Raw genomic sequence first — 20,615 nt, 5'->3', positions numbered from 1 at the left:
TCAACTTAAAATTGACATGGGGTTATAAGTTGCGAAGTGATAAATAAGCTTTAATGCAAGGCTGCATGGTGCCAGTTGCTTTATTGCAATATAGAAGATACCTGACTGATAGTGTTTTATTATTAGCAATAGGTTTAGTGTATTCCATTAGAGTGCCATAAGCAGAAAACATGCTCTCTTCTTTCAGGAGATGCAGCAGATGCCTGACTAGCAGTAGATTTGCATGGCACTGTGTAAAATGAATCCACAAGGAGCAGTCAGATCTTCAACGGACAACCATCTGCTGCTTATGGCGAGCGGCTTTAGTGCATTGTTGCTAATGCCTCCCCTAGATAATTGTTAGAGAAAAAATGCCAGGAAGATAATTATTTGTTCTTTTTTTCTGCTTTTGGAAAGACTCGGTAGCTGTAATTTTAAACTTCTTTTTTTTCTTGTAGCATTTGGATATTTCATATGTCAAGGATACCTGTGTTATATGCCTTTATCCCTAAACAAAGCAACTTTGTTAACTGTTTGAGCTGCCAAAATGACAACTTTTTGGATAGAGTTAAGGTTGACAACTTTTTTGTAAATACTGGACTTCCTATACTTGTATCTTTATGCCTTATTATTAACACTGGTAACAAGTCTATTAATAACAGCTGTGATCAATTACAAGGTACTGTTTTATTATTACAAAGAAAAAGGAAATCAGTTTTAAAATTCTGAATTATTTGATTAAAATGGAGTCTATGGGAGACAGGCTTTCCGTAATTCAGAGCTTTCTGGATAACAGGTTTCCGGATAAGGGATCCCATACCTGTATGTAACATACAAATAGCTTACTTGCTGTATGCGTGTGTGTATACGAAAAACATTTTTAATGAAAAAATTGTGTTTTATAAGCAAAAAAACAAACAAACACAAATTATGGGAAAAAAAAATAAACCATTGGTAAATCTGCCCCTGAGTATGTGAGTATAACTGCTCCCCAGTCATTATGTAGTGGGACATTTGTAGCATTCCCATGATCGTGAGTGAAAAAATAGAAAAAGATTTTTTTTTTTTCAGATAAATTGTCCACATACAACCAGTGCCTCGAGCACTGTCAAGGAGTTACACTTGAGTTATCTCTGACTGATTTGCCCCAACCAGAATCAGTCATTTTTCAGTCAATGTCATCTTTTATAAACATAACCAAACATGTCACTTCTTACACCCATAAACTGCAAACATTGCCTGGACATTATTCTTAAGATGGCAAATAAAACACAAATATTCCTCTTCTCTCCCAAAGCTTCATATGCTTTCCTTTCTCTCTCCACTTTCTTCACATCACATTCTTCAACACCCTTTTTCATCTTACTTTTAGCTAACTCCCAGCTGACTCAGGTTGGGGGAAACAACTTTCTTTTTAAAAAAAGTGATCCCCTTCGGTGCTAGGTCGCCCTCACCAGGAAGGAGCTTCCATTGCGGGCGGCCATGTTATTCAGCGTGCATGCACATAATGAGCAAGACTCCTTATCACTCATTATGCGCATACATGTGACACAGGATCAGTGGATGCAACTCACCAACCTATGTCATATGCATGCACATAATGAGTGAGTTGGCAGTTGCTCTTTATGCACATGCAAGTGCCACAACATGGCTGCCTACACCACAATCTTCCTTCTGGTGGGGCAGCTTAGCACTGTAGTGGGCTTTTTTTTTATAAAAAAAAAAAAAAAAAAAATTTTTCAATTACCCCAATTGAAATGCAGGCTCTTTTAGCCCACACCTGTGGTGGGGGAAGCAATTTGTGGGTGATAGGTGCCCTTTAAGAAAAGATAACACCAAAGTATGAAATTGTTTTCCCTACTCGTTTCTGCTATAAGTCTAAATTTCATAGACTGTAGACATCCATGTCATAAATTATAAGAACATACTTTTTCTGTATTAAAGGACATGTAAAGCCACACAAAAAATTTTAATCCGTGAACAGCCTCTTTGAAATCTTTCAATACCTGCCACACTTGTTGTCCAGAGGTTAATAGTAAGGCTGCAACATCTCCTTAATCACTTAGATTTCCTTCTCCTCCTGTAACCCACTCGGCCCCCTCCCTCAGGAATTTGCTTTGACTTCTGGCTTGTGGGCATGCTCAGTTGTTCTAAGCTCAGATTACTAAACACGCCCCCAGTCTAGCAGCCAGTAAAGAGATGGCATTGCTGGTTCTTATAGAAACTCAGCTCTAGCTGTCTGCTTCAATTTTTTTCTCCCAACCAACTCTCCTGAGCTCAGCTCAAACAAAGCAGAACTTTTATCAAAGACAGTTGTGCCTGTGTGAGCCTGTATTCTTGATGAAATGAATCCTGTATAAGGGTCTGTGTGTGTATGCTGTTTGCAGATTTAAATGTATCCAATTATGTATCAGAGGAAAAATGTCCACCGGGTGAAAGCTGCTATTTGCTTCAGGAAAATGTGATGGTGCTGGCAAGCGGAGGGGATATATGCAGTACATATGATGCCATTTAGGTGGGGGAGACGTGCCCAACTGATATACACTGTAGGCAAATGTAGGCTTTACATGTCCTTTAAGTAGTATTTATTAAACCCCTTAACTTATCTTGCCCTCTCTCTATGGAGTGCTGCCTACCATCTTAACCCATAAAAATAAATACAAATAGGATGGCAGTATTTATTATTATACTTAAAATCTTTGTTAACTTACCGGGAAGACCGTGCCATTTATTTACAGCAAAGAGTCTGTTTGCAGTGACAGTAATTGCGGCAGGAGTAGCCAGCCCAGGTTGGGTGTTGGCTGCAACGTGAGTGATTGGCGAGTTGGACGGGAACTTCAGGACCATGATCACATCATGCTGAGCTTGGTCTGTAAACATCAGTGGAGTCTGCAGGAGGAGATACTTTTCAGTGGGCACCACAAAACCCATACACAAGGGCACAAGGGAAGCAAAAGCAGAAAAAAAGAGCAAAAAGGGAGAAAAAAAGGACAAGAGAAAGAAAAGGCAATTAAAAGCGAGAAGCCCATAGCTGCAACTACAGAGCAGAAGAGCACTGGCAGGCAGACTACAACAACCTACAGACAACTACCCTTGAAATGGGTGAAAAGAGGGTAAAATGTGCACTTGGCCATACTGTAATAATTCCAGGCTTATTAAAGGGATGTAAAATGTACAATAGTCCAGTGGGTCAAGGGAGGCAATAGTAAAGAAAATCTGAACAACAGAATTTACAATTATGGCAATGAAGAGTTTTCAATTATTTAAACATGTAAACAAACGAAAATGGCAATCTTCTAAAAATAATCGTTTGACTCTACTGCACAGGCAGCTCATTTTCCTGGTCTTTCAGTGTATTGAATTAGAAGGTTTCTATACTGAATGGACTGGCTGCTTATAACAAAATAAATGACTTTAGAAGCTGTTAAGATTCACATGAGAATCATCATTACTGGCATAGTCAATCTTAAATGTATCAGCATTTAGTAGCAAACAAAGCAAAGGATATGGTTATTCAGATCACCTTGTTATTTACATTTGTCATTGTGGGAAAAATAAATCTGATCCTGCAATATAAAATGGAAAATAAACATCTATACTTATAGGGCCAACCTTGTTACAGTTGGATACCTATGTTTAAATAGGTTTAGGGCACCTCTCTGCACAGGCTGCAAGAAAACAAAATGCTGTATGAAGAGGTCCATCAGAAACCTGCTGGCCATTGCTCCTTCTAGCCTTGTTTGTGGATTATAACACAAAAGGTAAGCGGGGTGGGGGGTGATCTAGAAGGTTCCAAGCAGCTAGCATGCAAACTGAGCAGGCTGAGACAGTAATACTTTTGCAAAAAGAAAGCAATATGAATAATAATATAAAAAGAATATTGACATTAAATATAAAATAATAATACAGCTAACGACTCATACTGTGATGACAAAGATAAAAAAAATGAAAGTACAATGGCTCTTTAACTGGTTACGGGCTGGTTAATTTACAGCACAAACAGTCGCCATATGTTAGAATGTGTTCCACCACAAGGCACTGTATGGGTTATTTAGTCTTATTCATCCCTACAGGCCTGTACATACGGTGCTACAGAACAATGCTGAATTCTGAAAAAAATAGGTATTTTCACTTTTCTGCCTTTAGTGAGTATACACCAATAGTAATGAATGTAGTACCGTGTAGTGGAATGCATTGGAACTCCACCCACAAACAGTATGAGCCCTTCTGTTTTTGTTAATGGGAAAACATCTGTATTAGTGTAGTGGTAACAAATATTTTGATTCATAAAAAAAACAAAAAAAAACAACCCAAATGCCTTAGAAGCATCCATTGACCATTCTGCTGGCACAGTAGCTTTAGCTCACAATAGCAGGGGGGCAGGGAATGCAGTTTCATATAACCCCTGTAATTAGGAGATCCACCTTTACATAAGAGCAGTAAGAGATCAATGTACAGTTATGTTTGGTCAGTTTTTTTTAGTAAGACCCAGAAATGGCAGAAATAAACATTTTTAGTACTTGTTTGCCTATATTATAACTAAAAGCAATGCTTTTTATGCATCAAATTGAAACTTGTAATTTCTTTTTGTCAAAATGCTATTAAACCGCAATTTGCATTTTTATTATCAGACCTGTTTAAAAAGTTATTAAGAGTACTTACAAAAACATATTGTGCTATGAATTTCAGTGTGTACTCTTTGCACAAAGGTGTAAATAAAAGCAACTAATAAGCAATGCAGACACCCTTCTGAGCAAGTGGCTAAAAGCCAATCAATATTATGAGTTAATCCTCCCTGGATGCTCATTCAATTAAAGGTGTCAGTAATGCCTCATCTGATGTGGCCTCAATTAAATCCAGCTATGTGATAGTGTGAAAACACAAGGGGATAGAGCGAGAGCAGCAGAGGCAGACAAATAGGCAGCCTTCGTGTGGCTGCTAATTACTACACCTGGTGTATATTATAGCCTGTGCACTTAACACAGCACGAGATGGCTTTCATTTCTGCTGTGAAAATAAAAATGTGCACATAATAGCCCAAAGGAAAAGGAAAAAAAGACATTATGAGCTACTACTAAATGCCTAACAATAGCACAATGCAAAGCAAATGTCTGTTTAGCTGTTTTCTTACCACAGTTCTTGTATTTTTAAGATACAGCCCCACACACATTTTTGTTTGTTTTTGCCAACTTAATATTGGTGACAAATGCATGTTTTCATTTTAACTCACAAATATACAAAGTATTGTTTTTTGGTTTTTTTTAAACAAAATAAGAGCATGAAAGACTAGATCCTAAGGCATCTTAATCATAGCTACAATTACATGAAGCATTACAGGAAACTTCCCATTTATGGAAAAGAGAGTTCAATAAATAGATACTTTTAGTCACCTTTTATATTACCAGTGAGCACAACGGCTCATATTAATAAAGTTAATCAGGTGCTCCATGTGTTGGGGCAGTTTATTTGCAGGCCAGTTGATATATAAGTCGATAAGTTTGACCTGGTGCAATAACCAATAGCAACCAACTGGCCACCTGTTTAAAAGCAACATTTTAATCAATCGATTTCTATGGGTTACTGTACCTAGGGCAAAGGTATGTGCTTTTTATTACATATTGGGATTTAAGTTTATCAGTTCTAAGACATATGGCATCCATACACCACCTTAGACAAGGATGCATGCCACAGAAAAACAGATTCCAGTGCTATGCTTTAGTTTGTACTTTTTAAGGATATTTTGTGTAGGAGTACCTGCAAGAACAGTTGTAATGGCTCGTAATGCATTCTTGAGATACTGGTTTGAGTGCACCTAAATGCATGCACTGATTGATTCCATTATATTCTGCCTGGTTGTACTCAAAAGTGGTTAGAGTAGCGTTTTACTACATTTGCATTGCACTGTGTGTTTTTAGAAGCAACATGCTGCATTTTCTTGCGTGTGACGCATGTTCATAATTCAGTAGAGTAGAGGGCCGCATTTGGAACTGACAAAAACTCCCTTAGCTGTATTTTAAAAAAAATAAACAAAAGCATATGATGCATTTTTTTGCACTCAGCATGCATTTATGAATGCATTAAAAAAACACTTGTGAGTATGAGCCTTAAGGGTGAGTTATTGCTTCTCTATTGACGAACATACCTAAAAATCATGTCCTGTGTTCTGTATTCTTACATTCTCTTTAAAAGGTAATGTGGGTCTTTCTTTCCCATAATTCACTTTGGTGCTGCAATGGTAGCCATTTCAAGCCATCCCCTTTATTATGGGGGGAACTTTTGTTTAAGGTTTGGTAATACAAACAAACAAATAATTGTCTTAAGAGTAAGAACAGAAGAAGCTTTTCCCTTAGACACTGTTAAGACAAATACGTTTACAAGTATACATACCACCTGCATAGCTGAACTCCTGGGAGGATGCGGCTCGATTAAAAGCTGGGAAGGTGTTTGTCCAAAACTCCGAATTTGAGCTTCCACTCCCTTAAAAATGTAATAAATGCATTAGAAAGGTGCTTCTTATGAGCTGATGCACCACTTGACCAGCAACACATTTAATAACAGAATGTTATTAGACATCTATTCTTTTCCTCAGAAACACTACAAAACCTTTTCACCCTGTTCTGTTAGAGACTTTATGGTGTTTTATAGGTGGTTACATGCACTTATATGTCCAGCATGGCACTTTTGTCCAAACTTATCTTCAGTTCATGTGTGGGCCAAGCTAAGAATCTGCGTTTGCTGATCCCACTGTGGTACCATCAAAACCTATTTATCTTCTAAAGGGGAATATCAGGCTGGATAATATTTTAGTACACGTATAGGTTTATTAGCTTACCAAGAATAGCATGGATCTATCCTTCCATGTAGCAGTGCTACTGACTTGACTGTTAATTGACTGGTTGGATCAGTGCAAGCAATCAACCTTTTTCCAGTTTGCAAGGTATAAAGAACACTAAAGCACATGGAATGATAACAATAGCTAACATAGTCCTATATAAATAATTTTAAAAAAAAGTTGGAGTGTTTAACAGACATTTTGGCACAGGCCAATGCATCTGTGGCAGTTCCTAAGGTTTGCTCCTCACAAAATCCATTTGATTTGCTTCTATCTAGGAATAAGATAAGCTAAGGTAGTAAGCTGATCAGAAAGAATATGGCATTAATATATGATATGTAGATATGATGACCACTAATAACAACATATATCTGCCATTTGAATTAAATGCAATAATTTTGGAAACATGTTTTAGGGAAACCACAGCTGAATATACAAAAGTGAGGAAAAAGAGAATTTAAAATAATTAAATCAATTAAAATAATTGATTTTGTAAATTGTATTCAATTAAATCAGACAGATTAAGTTGTTACCCAAAGTTACCCAATTTATTACATGTAGTCAGCCATATATATATCTCATAAAGCATGTTTGAGGGCCAGATTAAATGCAAATGATTATGTCATATAGTGAAGTCAGTGGAGCGGACTGGGGGGGACCATAAAAATCCTTTGGAGGGCCACATCCAGCCCATGGGTCTCCTGTTGGACAGCCCTGACCTAAACAATCAACCCTAAATTTCTGAAAGAAAATGGAATGCATCAATAGTCCTAAAGTTATGTTTTCTGTTGTATGGGAGTATACACAAACAAGTCATGTGACAATATGGTACATGGCACACTAGGTATAATGAACACCATTCTGCTTACAGGTATAATTGCAGCAGTCAAAACTCCCTCCAATATTTGACATAACATTCCTTTTAAATAAATGGGAAATAAACTGTCAATGACGCATGCTAGCGCAATTGGGAATGCACCACCAGCATCTGCCATTGCAAACAATTTTAGGTGGGTAATGGGTTTTAGACTTGCATTTCTACAGGAGACTTGCAGGGTGGTCAAATGTTGTCAGGAGTGTTTGGAAGTAAAAGGAGAGACTCAAAAAAACAGCATGGGACCTAATGGGAATGATAATCATCCTTAATTTAAGTGATGTGCAGAAAATACTGTGTATAAGATAAGGGATAAAGTTAATATATCCCCACCCAACAGCACCAATAGCTTTAGAAACTTTAGGGTGATAGATGAAGGGGTGCTTTGTTGCCTGCATAAATAACCTCCAAAAATACCTTTTGTCTTAGTATGAACTAAAGTTGCAGCATGTAAAATTGTGCAAAAATGCCTTTGTGTAGTTACGCAGGTTCACTGTATATGAATTGCTTTACATGCAGCAATTTCAGTTCATATCAGGGCAGAGGTATTTTCGGGGCCTTTGTTGCCTGCAGGAGAGGTGATTCCCTAGGAGGGTAACAAGACACCAGTCTACTATGGCCTTTAACTTTTATTTTTACTTTCTTGTAACCCCAAATATCTGGGCACAACTTTTTACTTACTTGTAAGTAAAACTACGCTTTACTTACGTATAAAGCGTAGGTTCATTTGGATTTACATTTGCCTTTTACTGATGATGGAATAAAGACTGATTTTTATTTTTATCCTTGTGGTGCTCCACTACTATTTTCTCCTAAATAACCAGCATGAATCCATATTGGTAAAAAAAAAACAATCCTATGGGGTTTATTTCCTGTTGTTAACCAGGATAACCTGAGGTGCCAGACATTCTAGATACTAGATCCCATACATGTACCACTTCTCACTTAGTTACCACCATTATTCCCATAGGGTTGAAACAGAACAAAGCAAGAATGTGATTTGTGCTGCAGATAATGCAGCGATGTTCGAAATGGGATACTCTTTCACAGACTCCCTTGTTTTATTCAGAGACAAGAGCTCTCTATAAGCTACATATATTTTTATAGAAAAATGTGAATTCAAAGCCTTACCATTAAATTCATGAAATCTATAAGGTATATTAGAGAAAATGTGTATGTTTATAGAGCAATGCATTTATCTTAGCAGCCCTATAAGGGTTGGAAGAACATAAAGAAGGGGCTTGTGGAATACGGTACGTAACACATATGGATGCAGTTAAGGTAAAAACAGATGGTTGTTACTCCTTTCCTTTGCAGACACAGTAAGACTTGAAATTGATTTTTTTGAGAATGTGTCTGATAGAACTTAAGCTTAGAATGGAGAAAAAGCAGAAAGATTGTAATGGGAAAGTGCAAAACCTCATGTAGAGACTTTTTATTACCATCATTATCCATACATTCTAGAGAACCACTCATTTTGCAAATGAGAATAAAAAGAAAACAACTTGTATTAATTCAGAAAAGTGTTGTTTTTTTAATGTGCAATATGTATAAAAGCCTTATGGCTATTCAGTCTCTTAAGTACAACTAAAGCAAAGATTGTGGAGCTGTTCATTTCCAGTTATTAAACCACCAACAATCCTCTCATCTTGTCAGAAAATCCATTCTCCAGAAAAAAAGTAAAAAGGCCACTGTAAAAGCTACTTTTAATACCTGTTAAATCAGTCCTTCTTCTGTCTCTCTGATCAGTTTTCTGAAGGGATGGGAGTGGCCTATTTTGAACCTGATACACTAAGGTTCACTGACCCCCTCCCCCCCCCCCCCCAATATGGCAAAGATTGCTCTATTAATGTGAACTGTTAACTCTAGTTCTCTGCATTTAGTGATGAGTGGAGGTGCTTTGGCTGAGGTAATCTGCCAACAACAAATTTAGGAGAATTCCTAGTGCTCCTAAATAATCCCTTATTTCCATAATTTGAATCGCCATACCTTACGTCTGCTAAAAATCATTCAAGTAACCCTGTAGCATTGTTTAACGACAATATGGATTCATGACGCTTAGTTATCATCAAGTACAAGCTACCGAAGTAACTTTTTTTAGGAAACACATGCTTTCATTTAATGTGTTCATAATTTACTCACAAGGATCTTTCTTTTACAAAAAAAAAATTATTTACTCCATGTCGAATTGCCTAAAAATAGTTACAGTAATTAGTTTGTGATGACATTAACCATAATGAGTGAAGGTGAATGCATAAACACTCAGTACATGAGTTGGAAAATTAGATTGTAAGCTCCACATGGGCAGGGACTGTAGTCATCTATTCAAATTCCTATAACTTCTGTTATCCTCAACCACTGGCATAACTACTAGGGGATGGGGGGATTGTATCCAGGCTGCTCCTCATGGAGATGGTTGCAACTGGACCAGTGGGAATCTAGTTCTGCTTTGGTCCTCAACTCCAGCCTCCATTTTCATCTTCTGTTCTCATTCAGAATATTCACTACACAAACATTAAAAAATTTCATTTACTATTCAAACAGTATCTCTCCCTAAATACACATTCCCTTGTTCTTGTCCTCTCCCCTTTTATTTTAGCACTAGCAAAGCCTATGCAGCAATTTAGTTCCTGGAGCCTTAGCAGAACTCATAAATTCTTTGGTCTGTATGAAACAATACCTGCAGCATCCCCCTTAGAAAAATACAAACATAATGTATTTCCACTTTTGAGGAACAGATTTGAAGAACCTTTCTTTGGAATGATGCTATTAAATCTAATTCCAGTACTGCCTTGGAGATAAACCAGGAAGGTATTGTCTAAAAAAAGAAGTGAAAAGCTTTTTTTCCCCCCCATCAGGCCTTCTAGCAGCCTGTCAGATAGGGCTAAACATTCCATGCATTTTAACCCACTAAGCAATGGAAGCAAGCATTGAAAGCTATAATAATGAAAATCCATAAGACAATGTCTCGTCCAGATAGGATACAGTTAAACAAAAAGACGTAGACCAGCTTTGTTCATGACTTACATCTGTGGGTCTGCTGAAATATAATCCCAAATGCCAATCTGAGACAAACCAGCCAGTCAAGACAGACATGAGCAACAGAAACAAATGTCACTCAATAACATTCAGAGGCAATGAGTTCATGGATAATTTCAAACAGTATCTGCATCAATAGGGTTGTAGTACTCGTTTGCAACACTTACTGCTTTGGCTATTGAGCAAAAACAACAACGGACCATCAAAAGAAAGCAGGAATAGAAGACATTAAATAAATGTTATAAAAGAGATGGCATTCAAAACGTCCAGATACTTACAACTTTAACTAAACTAACTAAAAATTACAGCTAAATAAAGACAAGGCAGTGTGGAACCTAAATATCTTAAATTATATTTAGCAGTCAAGGTACGGTGATCCAAATAACAGAAAGGCCCCTTATCTGGAAATCCTAAGCCCCGTGCATTCTGGATATGAGATCCGATACCTGTATGTATCTGCAATATGATGGTGTAAATCATCTTCCATGCAGGGACTAGCTATACAAGAATATTTTTTCCAGGTTGTTTAGTCTGGGTTAATTTATTTTTCAAATATTTCAGCAAACAAACAAAGCTCACCTGCTGCTCAAATTAAAAAAAAAAACCTTTTAACCAGCTTGTATGCTTAAAGGAGTCCTCCACCCAAAAACTTTTTTTTTTTCTTTGCATAGTGTAAGAAACTGAATTGTAAGCAACTTTTCAACACAATTTAACATTTGCAATTGTCTGATAATTCTTAAAACAATATAACAGTCGAGTCTCTTTCAGATCTGTCAATGAGTTTTTATCAGCTGGCGTGCAACATTGTTTTAGGAGTCAAAGCCAGGAGTGCAGAAAATGTAAACACACAGATACTGGCTTTAATAGCAATTACATTTTTAAATAACTTCAAAACCACGGAAAATGTGAATGTGTTTCACTATGCAAAAAAATAGTTTTTAAAACATACACCAAGCTTATTAAACATACCCTATAGGAGTCCTTTATATTTCCCCAGTGAGCAGTGTGTCTCCTATTGCTCATCTAATAAGCACTTGTGCCCAAGGGAAAATCCCGAGCAATCCAGCGAGCAAAGCCCAGTGCCAGGTGGTGCAGGTAAGCCCTGACCTCACTTCCTGCCCTATGGACAGGGTCCCCCTATAGCATGCACCCCCTGCGGCCACCTAACTTGCTCATCTAAAAGATTTAAAAGTTAGGGGGCACATCTATCATAGGCAGGGCTCTATTCAAGGGGCTAGCCTCAGTTATCTATTCAAGGGCTAGCCTCTATTTTTGTACTTTGCACAGTGTTTTGCAACACAAATAACCGTGTATCTCTAAAGTTAGAGTGAAACACCAAACCTTTCTGGGTATTATTTGGTTGGGTAAATCAATGACAGGTCCTTGTGGGAAGGGAATGTAGCCTAGAAGTCACCTAAATGGGTGTAACCAAAATAACTAGGTCTTGATCTAAATTATCATGACATAGACTTTTCACTTATAATTGTATGGAGTGAAAAGATTGCTGTATGGTTTCAATGATGCCTGGACCCTTTGTAGCAATGCCAAACAATGCAAATTCCTATTATCTTAGCATAGTTTTTCATTTGTGTATATATGTGCACAGGGGTTGGTTTGGAGGAGTTGAACTTGATGGACTTTTTTCCTTACTTAACTATGCAAGTATCTTTCAGTCTTTGTTGCATGTTCTGCAGAGTAAGACAATGCAGAATGTAGCATAAACAAAAAATATTTATAAGCAACAGGCTGATTTGGAAATATTCAAATCAAGAAAAGCAATTCTAATAGTACAAATAAAAGTACAATACAAATCCTTTTTGTGTGCAGGCTTAGTATTGCTTTTTACAGTGGATAAAATCAGAGTGTGCTCTTCCTAGTCTAGTGTACGTCATGCTGAACTGTACAAGTCAAAGAAATGTGCTCATTATTATTATAATTCACTTTTATATCTGCATGGTTGCATCCAGTCCATTCAATTTGTGAAAACTTAGAACAGCATGTATGGCCCACATTTGGTTAGTGCTTATTTAAAATCATAAAGCAACCCAGATTATTACTAATTAAACTTTTGTCTTGGTAACTCTTCTAAAAAAAACTCCCAAATATAAGACATATGTTATTCTGAACTGCTGATTTTATACATAACAACCACTCTATCTTAACACAGAACCAAAAAAAAGGAAAAACAACCCACTAGTACCCAAACCCGTTTCTATGAGTGGTGGGATGAAGGTGGAGCTACTGGTAAGCAGCACCAAAATGCCAGAAAAACACACCATCTTCAAGTACTCAGGATTCACATGCAATGCTTGATAAAACAAAGGATTTCTAAGTAACAGATAACAAAATCCCTCATAATGCAGGGACGTATAATCATTTTCACACGTGCACACTAAAGCTACATATTAGTCAGAGCCCCTCTGGGACCTCTATCCGCCATGGCACCCCTGCAGCTTCTGTGTAAGCTGCACCCCTGTATTAAGATTAACAAATAGATTGAAAACTAGAATTCCCCCTGAAGCAGTGGAAATTAAGACATACTGATGGTAAATTTTATATTCTGGATAAAGAAACAGAAAAAATAGCAACATTAATTTTATTATTAATATTTAATGTCCCCACATTACTTGAAGATACATCCCTTTAATGCATGTCCAGATTAGATTTAGCTTGGGGCATTAGAGAAAATAGTTATTTCCAAGACAGACACCATAAAAACAGAACAAAAAACATCCAATTCATTCATTAAATCAATGAATTGTATTGTGGCTTCACTGGCAATTGGCTCTATGGAACTACTGTATGGGACATAATCGTTTTGGCTTGCTTTAATTCTGGGGTGCTACAGGTTCAACATTCCCTTGCCCGTGACTCCCTTGGATAACAGGTAAAACATAAGAAGGTTTTAAGAAGATTTATTTGAACAGTTAATTACAGTATATAGCCCTGAATAAAGCATGCCCAAACTAACAGGTAAGCCAAACATAGAATTCAAGCTGCTTTGAATAAAATAGCCCCATTTAAGAGGATATTATTAAACCACATATATCCAAGAAAAACCTTCAAGACTGAGGCATGTTTCCAGTACAAACCAGACTTTCTGTCACTACCTCTATATGGGTGCGTAAGTCTTTCTCCACATAAAATGCAAAACAGTTTTAAAATAGAAGATTGCAAATAATATTTATCACTAAATATACCAAGATAATTTCTGATGTTACAAACTATTAAACCTTAAATGATGCAAAGACCACATAACTTGTTTCTAAACCTACATATTGTATTCCACTGAGAATGGGGTTCACAGCCAAAGGTCAGAAGAGCTCCCTTATATTTTACTAGAGCTGCACCTACTGCCTTTCCATGTTATTATAACTATGCTAGCTATGTATTTTTAATTTAACGTCATGCAGCCTATTTTATAAACTATCTAGTTAATGTTAACAATGCTAGGCTGATACTGTTTATACTTCATGGGAGATTCATGGCAAGGTGCTGCTCTAGATCGGTATTAGGATTTAGCGAAGCCTTTAACTTCTATCATGAAATACTGTTTAGGAAGGAAGAACTAAATGCTTTTGCTGGGGTTATGTATTAGATTTGCTACTGGAATGCAGAGTCATGCAGAGTTATAGGGCAAGAACTTGTAACTGCTGAGTATGTTTCTTTGACAGTTGGGATTTGGCTTTCTACGTGTCACAATTCTATTCTAGTTGAACAATAGTTCCATAAAATGGTTCCTTACAAAGCAAACTCTATCATCACTGTCTGTTATTGGGTTTATAATATTTCACTTGCACAGTGATAAGCAACATTCTATAGGCCATACTGAATTATAACCACTTTGGGTGTACATCCTTCACACAAAGTATAAACCTTTCCAATATCCTGTTGACAGTTAAAGTTATATCCCTGCACCGGCATGGGGTGCAAAAGTGATTTTACTTACAGGAACTAAAGAAATATAAATGTGCAGCATCTGGAAACACTTACTGCCTTCTTCTGAAATACATATTACTATTTATAGTAATAATTTAGTAACCGCCATAGAAATTTCCAAAACATTTCTCTATATCAGTTATCTATTAAAATCGCGCCCATTGCAGATTTAGCATCCACAATCACACCAAAAGGGGGTTTTGTTCTGTTCTCCAGGAGCAACTGGATTTTTCCAACTTGTCATGCCCTTGTCATGTTGACATTCATCAACATTCATGCACAACTGCACTACTGCTTGCTGGTCAAAATAGCATATTTATCATACTGTATGTTTCATTAGACTTTTAAAAGTGACAAAAATCTAATAATATGCTGAGACTAAAGGAACATACCTTCAGCTTCCATCTCAGCTATGCTGGGTGTCTGCCATTTTTAGGCCTGCTTTGTTTTATTCGGTTCTTTTCATAATAACCATGCCAATAATAATTCAGACAATGCACATAGATGAAATATACATATTTTCTATTTGAGAAGATTAAATGGTAAATTATAAATATATCTGCTATTATAGCTTATCATACACAAAATGGTGATAAATTACAACACATTTTGCCCTCTGACAGCCAGGCACTGGCAAGTAAAAAAAAAAAAAGGTAACAGTGTTTACAGAGTATTTGTGACCTGTAAATCCAGACAGGATCCTAAGAGTACATACCTCTCTCAAAACAGGATCAGTAATTGAACTGAGATTGACAGCCCCTTCATACGTCAGGTAGTAAAACATATTTAGAGCTCTTACTGCTTCTGGTCCTTGCTGTTTGTAGCCAAAAATAAGATCAATCCATTGGTGGAGCTGGCAGGAAACAAATTCACTTTCCAAGGCCTGTGATAAAACAAATGTAAGTTTATCATTATATTTCTTTTAAAAAACTTATTTCAGGTGATGTAATGGTAACATGGGTTTTTAGACTCAAACCTACCTTAGCTGCCCAAAATTTGCCATCCGCACTTTTCTTAAGAATAATACAGATGTATAAAACATAACCAACTTCAGTTCATTGGACATATTCATAAATAAACTGGTACACAAATAATCACCGATTAGCTAGGAGATTTTTTTGATACAGAATCACTATAGCCGAGTGTATAAAACACATTACGTCCTACCTACATCAATTTCATATGCTTTTAAACATGCAGGTTTAAGCAGCAGATCCCCTTATATATGCCGCCTAAAAAGGCAATCTATGCAGTTATGTTGCCTGATTTTACTGGACATTCAGTATTGCTTTCTACTCCCTCCACCTTGTGGTTCCCTTCACAGAATCATACTACATTCAGTCCCTTTCATTCTCTGAAATAAAATTTCTGCAGTGTTGATGCTCATTCATAATTAATCAATCTAACACACAATCTAATATTAAAGTAATCCATAACTTCTTTATGGTGGTAAAGTCCTCAGACTGATATTAGGTGTACTGCCATTACAAACCCTAACATGATCTACAAGTGGCCATTTGAGTTCAGGAAGCAAAATATGCCACTGGAAGCACATTATAAATAATCTAAAATTGCAAAACTTAAACGTTTTATAGACTGGATAAAGAGCAGACTCACTATTGTTCAACTATTGGTTATTTCCTCTTCAGCAGTTTTATTCTACTGTATAAAAATAATAAACCAATATACTGTTACAATTGTGCATTTCTGTGTATCTAATTGTATGTCTTGGTTCTTTATGTTCTTGTTTTGATCAAACTGGGGGATCCCATTTAACTATATAGAAACAGGCCTGGGCCTAGGGCAGCACAAATTTAAGGGCTGAATGCTGCCCAGCCGCACCTAAACTTGCTCGTATACAGAGCACTGGGGTCTAGGCACGATGAAGTTTTCAGTGCGTGCTCCTTATGCAAGATAAAAGTATGCGCTTGTGCGCAATCCTGAGCAAATGGGTGGCCTCTGGGTACCGTAAATAAAAAATCCGGCGTTGTATAGAAATCCATATTCCACCTTTTACTTGACCCAGTAGATTACAGGGTCCTGATTAACAACTAAATGAGAAAACTGGCCTATGCCAGGTGTAAATACATGTGGAATTTGATAAGATATTTTGTTACTTCATAACATTTAAGGTGCACTATATATACATTAGAATAATTCAAGTTTTATAACGTTAATGTTTAAGTATTCGATAAAGCATGTGAATACACACACCAAGTATTAAAATATAGATGCCAGCTAAATATGGACAAAAAAAAATGTAATCTGCTGGATATGTTCCATACAGTTCCAAGATTATTATGATTTGCCAAGCTCTGTATGCAAATTAAAAAGTTACACAACTGGGTTGTCCCAAAGAAGTGGCAGATTTGGAATGTACACAGCAATATCAATTTTTAAACTTGCACAGACAAAAGCATGACTTATACACATGCATTGTTAATGAGAAATATAAGTACACAGGAGAAATGATTCTGCAGTATAAATGTATGGAACGCAATAAATATTTAATATCATCTATATAACACAAGGAAATGTATAATTCATACATTTAATTATAGTATGGACTACAAGCAGGCTGCACAAGTGTTTTCATAAAAAGGTCCTTATAATTTTCATATATACCCTGCATTATAAACTCACTAAATGCTGAGCTTTTTACTAGGATATTAAAGTTGACACAAAATTAAATAGACTATAGATACGATAGTCAGTCTTATCCCAACTAAATGATTGATTTCATTCATTAGCTGGATAAAAAAACAAAAAAGCAAAAACAGAATTGTCACATAAAAGTGCAATTGCCTTAATTTGTGTGCGCCACTCGACACAAAAGCCCTAAATATGTTCAAATTACAGCCAGCGACTTGATTGTCACTGCAGTCTCATGTCACATTAATGTATGACAAACATTAAACCATACACTTAAAGAGCAATTTATATCATTTAAATGTTTACTACCACACCATCTCATCACTCATTTAAATGTGACTTTGTGACAGCTAATTTCGGCTAATTTTCTGAGATTCACTTAATTAGAACTTTCAATCAAACATATCTTGGGTTTAACATAATGTTTCTTGCTTTGGAAAGCTACTTAAGTGAAAAACCATTTGAAGGCAAAATTGCATTAGCACATGCCTATCCTATAACATCCCAAACTGGGGACTTGTTATGAGCCCTGCAATTATAACTGAATGAGAAAAGCCTGGAGTTTCCTGAAAAGAATATAAATACATTTAGAACAAATGTATTAACCTTATATATTGCAAGCTGTTATTAACATATTGCTGTATAATGATAAAGGATGTGACTGAAGTCATTCACAGTTAAAACATTTGAAACAGTGAAGTGTAGAAGGTGGAACATCCCATTTAGACAAGTTGAAGTTTGGGGGGGGGGGGGGAACAACATATCTATGCTAGCTGTGTCTGCAATAAATACACTCACAAAATTAAATCCATAAAATTCTGCATTTAATCTCATGAAAAATTAATTTAGTTGTAATTGCTTAAAAAGATACAAATGCAAGATATCTCTTGAGTGTTCTGGCAGGCTATAAAATTGTGCTTTCAGCAGTTACATGGTAAAATGGTTTGTTTTTTGGTGTCTATTGTTTCATATGTTGTGAAGAAATGGGCAATGAGGATGTTTGGAGACCTGGCCTATTACTCTTAGGGGCACATTTACTAATCCACGAATCCGAATCACGAATGGGAAAAAATCGTATTGGAAACAAAAATTTTGGAAGATCGCAAATATCACAAAAATGCTTACGAAAAAATCGTATTAATCACGATAATATCGTATTGGCGATCCGAAAGTCACAAAATTTTCGTACCGAACAATTGTAAACAGTGGTAAAAACTTTCCGATTTTTTCGTACAAACGTCCGAAAAAGACGTGCGCCGTACGAAAAAGTGGTGCGCCGTATGAAAATGTCGTGCGGACGCCCAAAAAAATTAGGCGAAAATACGCTCGGAACGTTCGCATGAACGCTCGAGCGTTCGTGCTTTTGTAAATGTGCCTTAAGGGGCAAATTTACTAAGACACGAATGCTCCGAGTGTATTTTCGCCTAATTTTTTGTTGCTTGCACGAAAAAATCGGAAAGGTTTTCCCGCTGTTTACAATCGTTCGGTACGAAAATTTCGTGACTTTAGGATCGCTAATACGATATTATCGTGACTAATACAATTTTTTTGTAAGCATTTTCATGATATTTGCGATCTCCAGAAATTTTCATATGTAATCCCAATTTATCCCATTTAGGATTCAAACTAGTGATTTCATGAATCTGCCCCTAAGACAATTTGAAATTGGCCTTCATACTTATATTTTGTGGTTTCTGTAATAATTTTAGGCAATTTTCTAAGTAATCTTCATATAATTCACTGGTTATACATTATTAATTTGGTTTGCACCCTCTTTATAATGCCAGCAGTAGATGATAAAAGGGACTAATATACCTTGCCAATCAACATGCAACAAAACTCCAAGAAAATTCCAACCCCTTGGTCCAAGCATTATTGATACTGGGAATCTAAGCAGCATAATGGTATGATAGCAAAAAACAGTTTCATATTGTTATCTTACTTACGTACAATATGGGCTTTTTAAGTTTATAACTGGCCAGGCAGAAAGAGAACACAGGGTAAGGCATTTCTATGCCTACACAAAAGGAAATTCCACCCAACTTTATTACAAATATGAATGACAAGGCATATTATTTTCACAATGTAACCATATATTTGTATGTATTTACAGTATATATTATAGATGTGGGGTTTTTTTTTGGGGGGGGCAGCAAACATTGCAATAAATAAATATCCACAGTTACAGAGATTAAGTGCCACGTGTTAAGAGACAGGAAGAAAAAGGTCACAATAAACAAGTTAAAAGGTTTTATACATCAAAATGTAGTTAATTGGCACTCATTATTGCCACTCCCAGGCCCCACCATTTAGCAGAGGAATATGCGAGCAGAAGGGAAGCAATTTCTTGTTATTCCTGCTCTGTTAAACTAATAAGCTACATTTTTAATGTGAAATGGGATGTAACAGTAAATTATACCCAAGAGGAATTCTTATATTTTCACAGAAGGTCTTATTACAAAACAACTTAGAGGAAAGAAAACTACCATAAATCACCTACTATTCATTTTTTTTTACTAAAATGTAACATTTTAGCAATATAAGGAGGATCAGTTACACGTGCTAGGCAATGTATCAATCCTCCCTGTGATAAGCTACACATCACAAAACTAATATTATCATGCAGCAAGCAGAGCCTTCTGCTGGCAGGAATATTAAGTATAAAGAAAAATGCTGACCTGAAACAATAGGTACATGTGGGACAGTAGCGTTCTGAGGGAGGGACTTGCCAGGGATAATAACCTTCAGCTTTACTGCGCTGGATGTGAAAATAATCTGCTTCTTGAATTGTACCCTTTGCCTTCACAAAGGAATTGCCTCATTAAGACTCATTAAATATGTGTATTGCAATGGGGCTCTAACAACATTTCTTCCCCCTTACTACTCTGAAACTGTACAAAAACAATCAATGGTTAGTGCTCCCAAAGCTGCCTCGCAGCATCAATTATGCACAATGTGTGCTTGGAGAAAAATTTGTAAAAAAACAAAATCCACTCAAACATCCAACAGAAATACAATATTATGCAATGCAGCAGATTTATTGGAAAATAAATTAGAGTCTGAAGTCCAATTGTTAAGAATCAAATCGGACTATGAATAGGCTGTCGCGTGAAGCTGCACTCAAATTGTCATTACAATCCCATGGGCCTCATATTAGCCTTGACAAACTGTCTTCAAGTGATATCTGGCTCCTTAATGAGATCTACTAAGCATAGGGACTAAAACACTTGAGATATGCTAAATCACACAGTATACAGCTGTTACACCAAACACGCATTTGCTTCAATTTTAGCCTTTTAG

At 36.5% G+C, this 20,615-nt stretch overlaps 1 protein-coding gene across 1 annotated transcript in view; it reads right to left on the bottom strand.

The window, feature by feature from the left end:
* lrba (LPS-responsive vesicle trafficking, beach and anchor containing) overlaps positions 1–20,615 on the bottom strand; it is a 341,818-nt gene that overhangs the window by 39,888 nt on the left and 281,315 nt on the right. Inside the window, exons 47-49 of the mRNA XM_002933499.5 lie at positions 15,379–15,546; positions 6,367–6,456; positions 2,691–2,868 (exon numbers count right to left, since the gene is read on the bottom strand). Of these exons, the coding sequence (XP_002933545.3) occupies positions 2,691–2,868; positions 6,367–6,456; positions 15,379–15,546 (436 nt within the window). The remainder of the gene's footprint in view (positions 1–2,690; positions 2,869–6,366; positions 6,457–15,378; positions 15,547–20,615) is intronic.

This window comes from Xenopus tropicalis, chromosome 1, assembly GCF_000004195.4.
Source record: "Xenopus tropicalis strain Nigerian chromosome 1, UCB_Xtro_10.0, whole genome shotgun sequence".
Taxonomy (NCBI): domain Eukaryota; kingdom Metazoa; phylum Chordata; class Amphibia; order Anura; family Pipidae; genus Xenopus; species Xenopus tropicalis.
The sequence above is the reverse complement of the archived record's forward strand: the minus strand, read 5'-3'. Positions and strand labels throughout refer to the sequence as shown.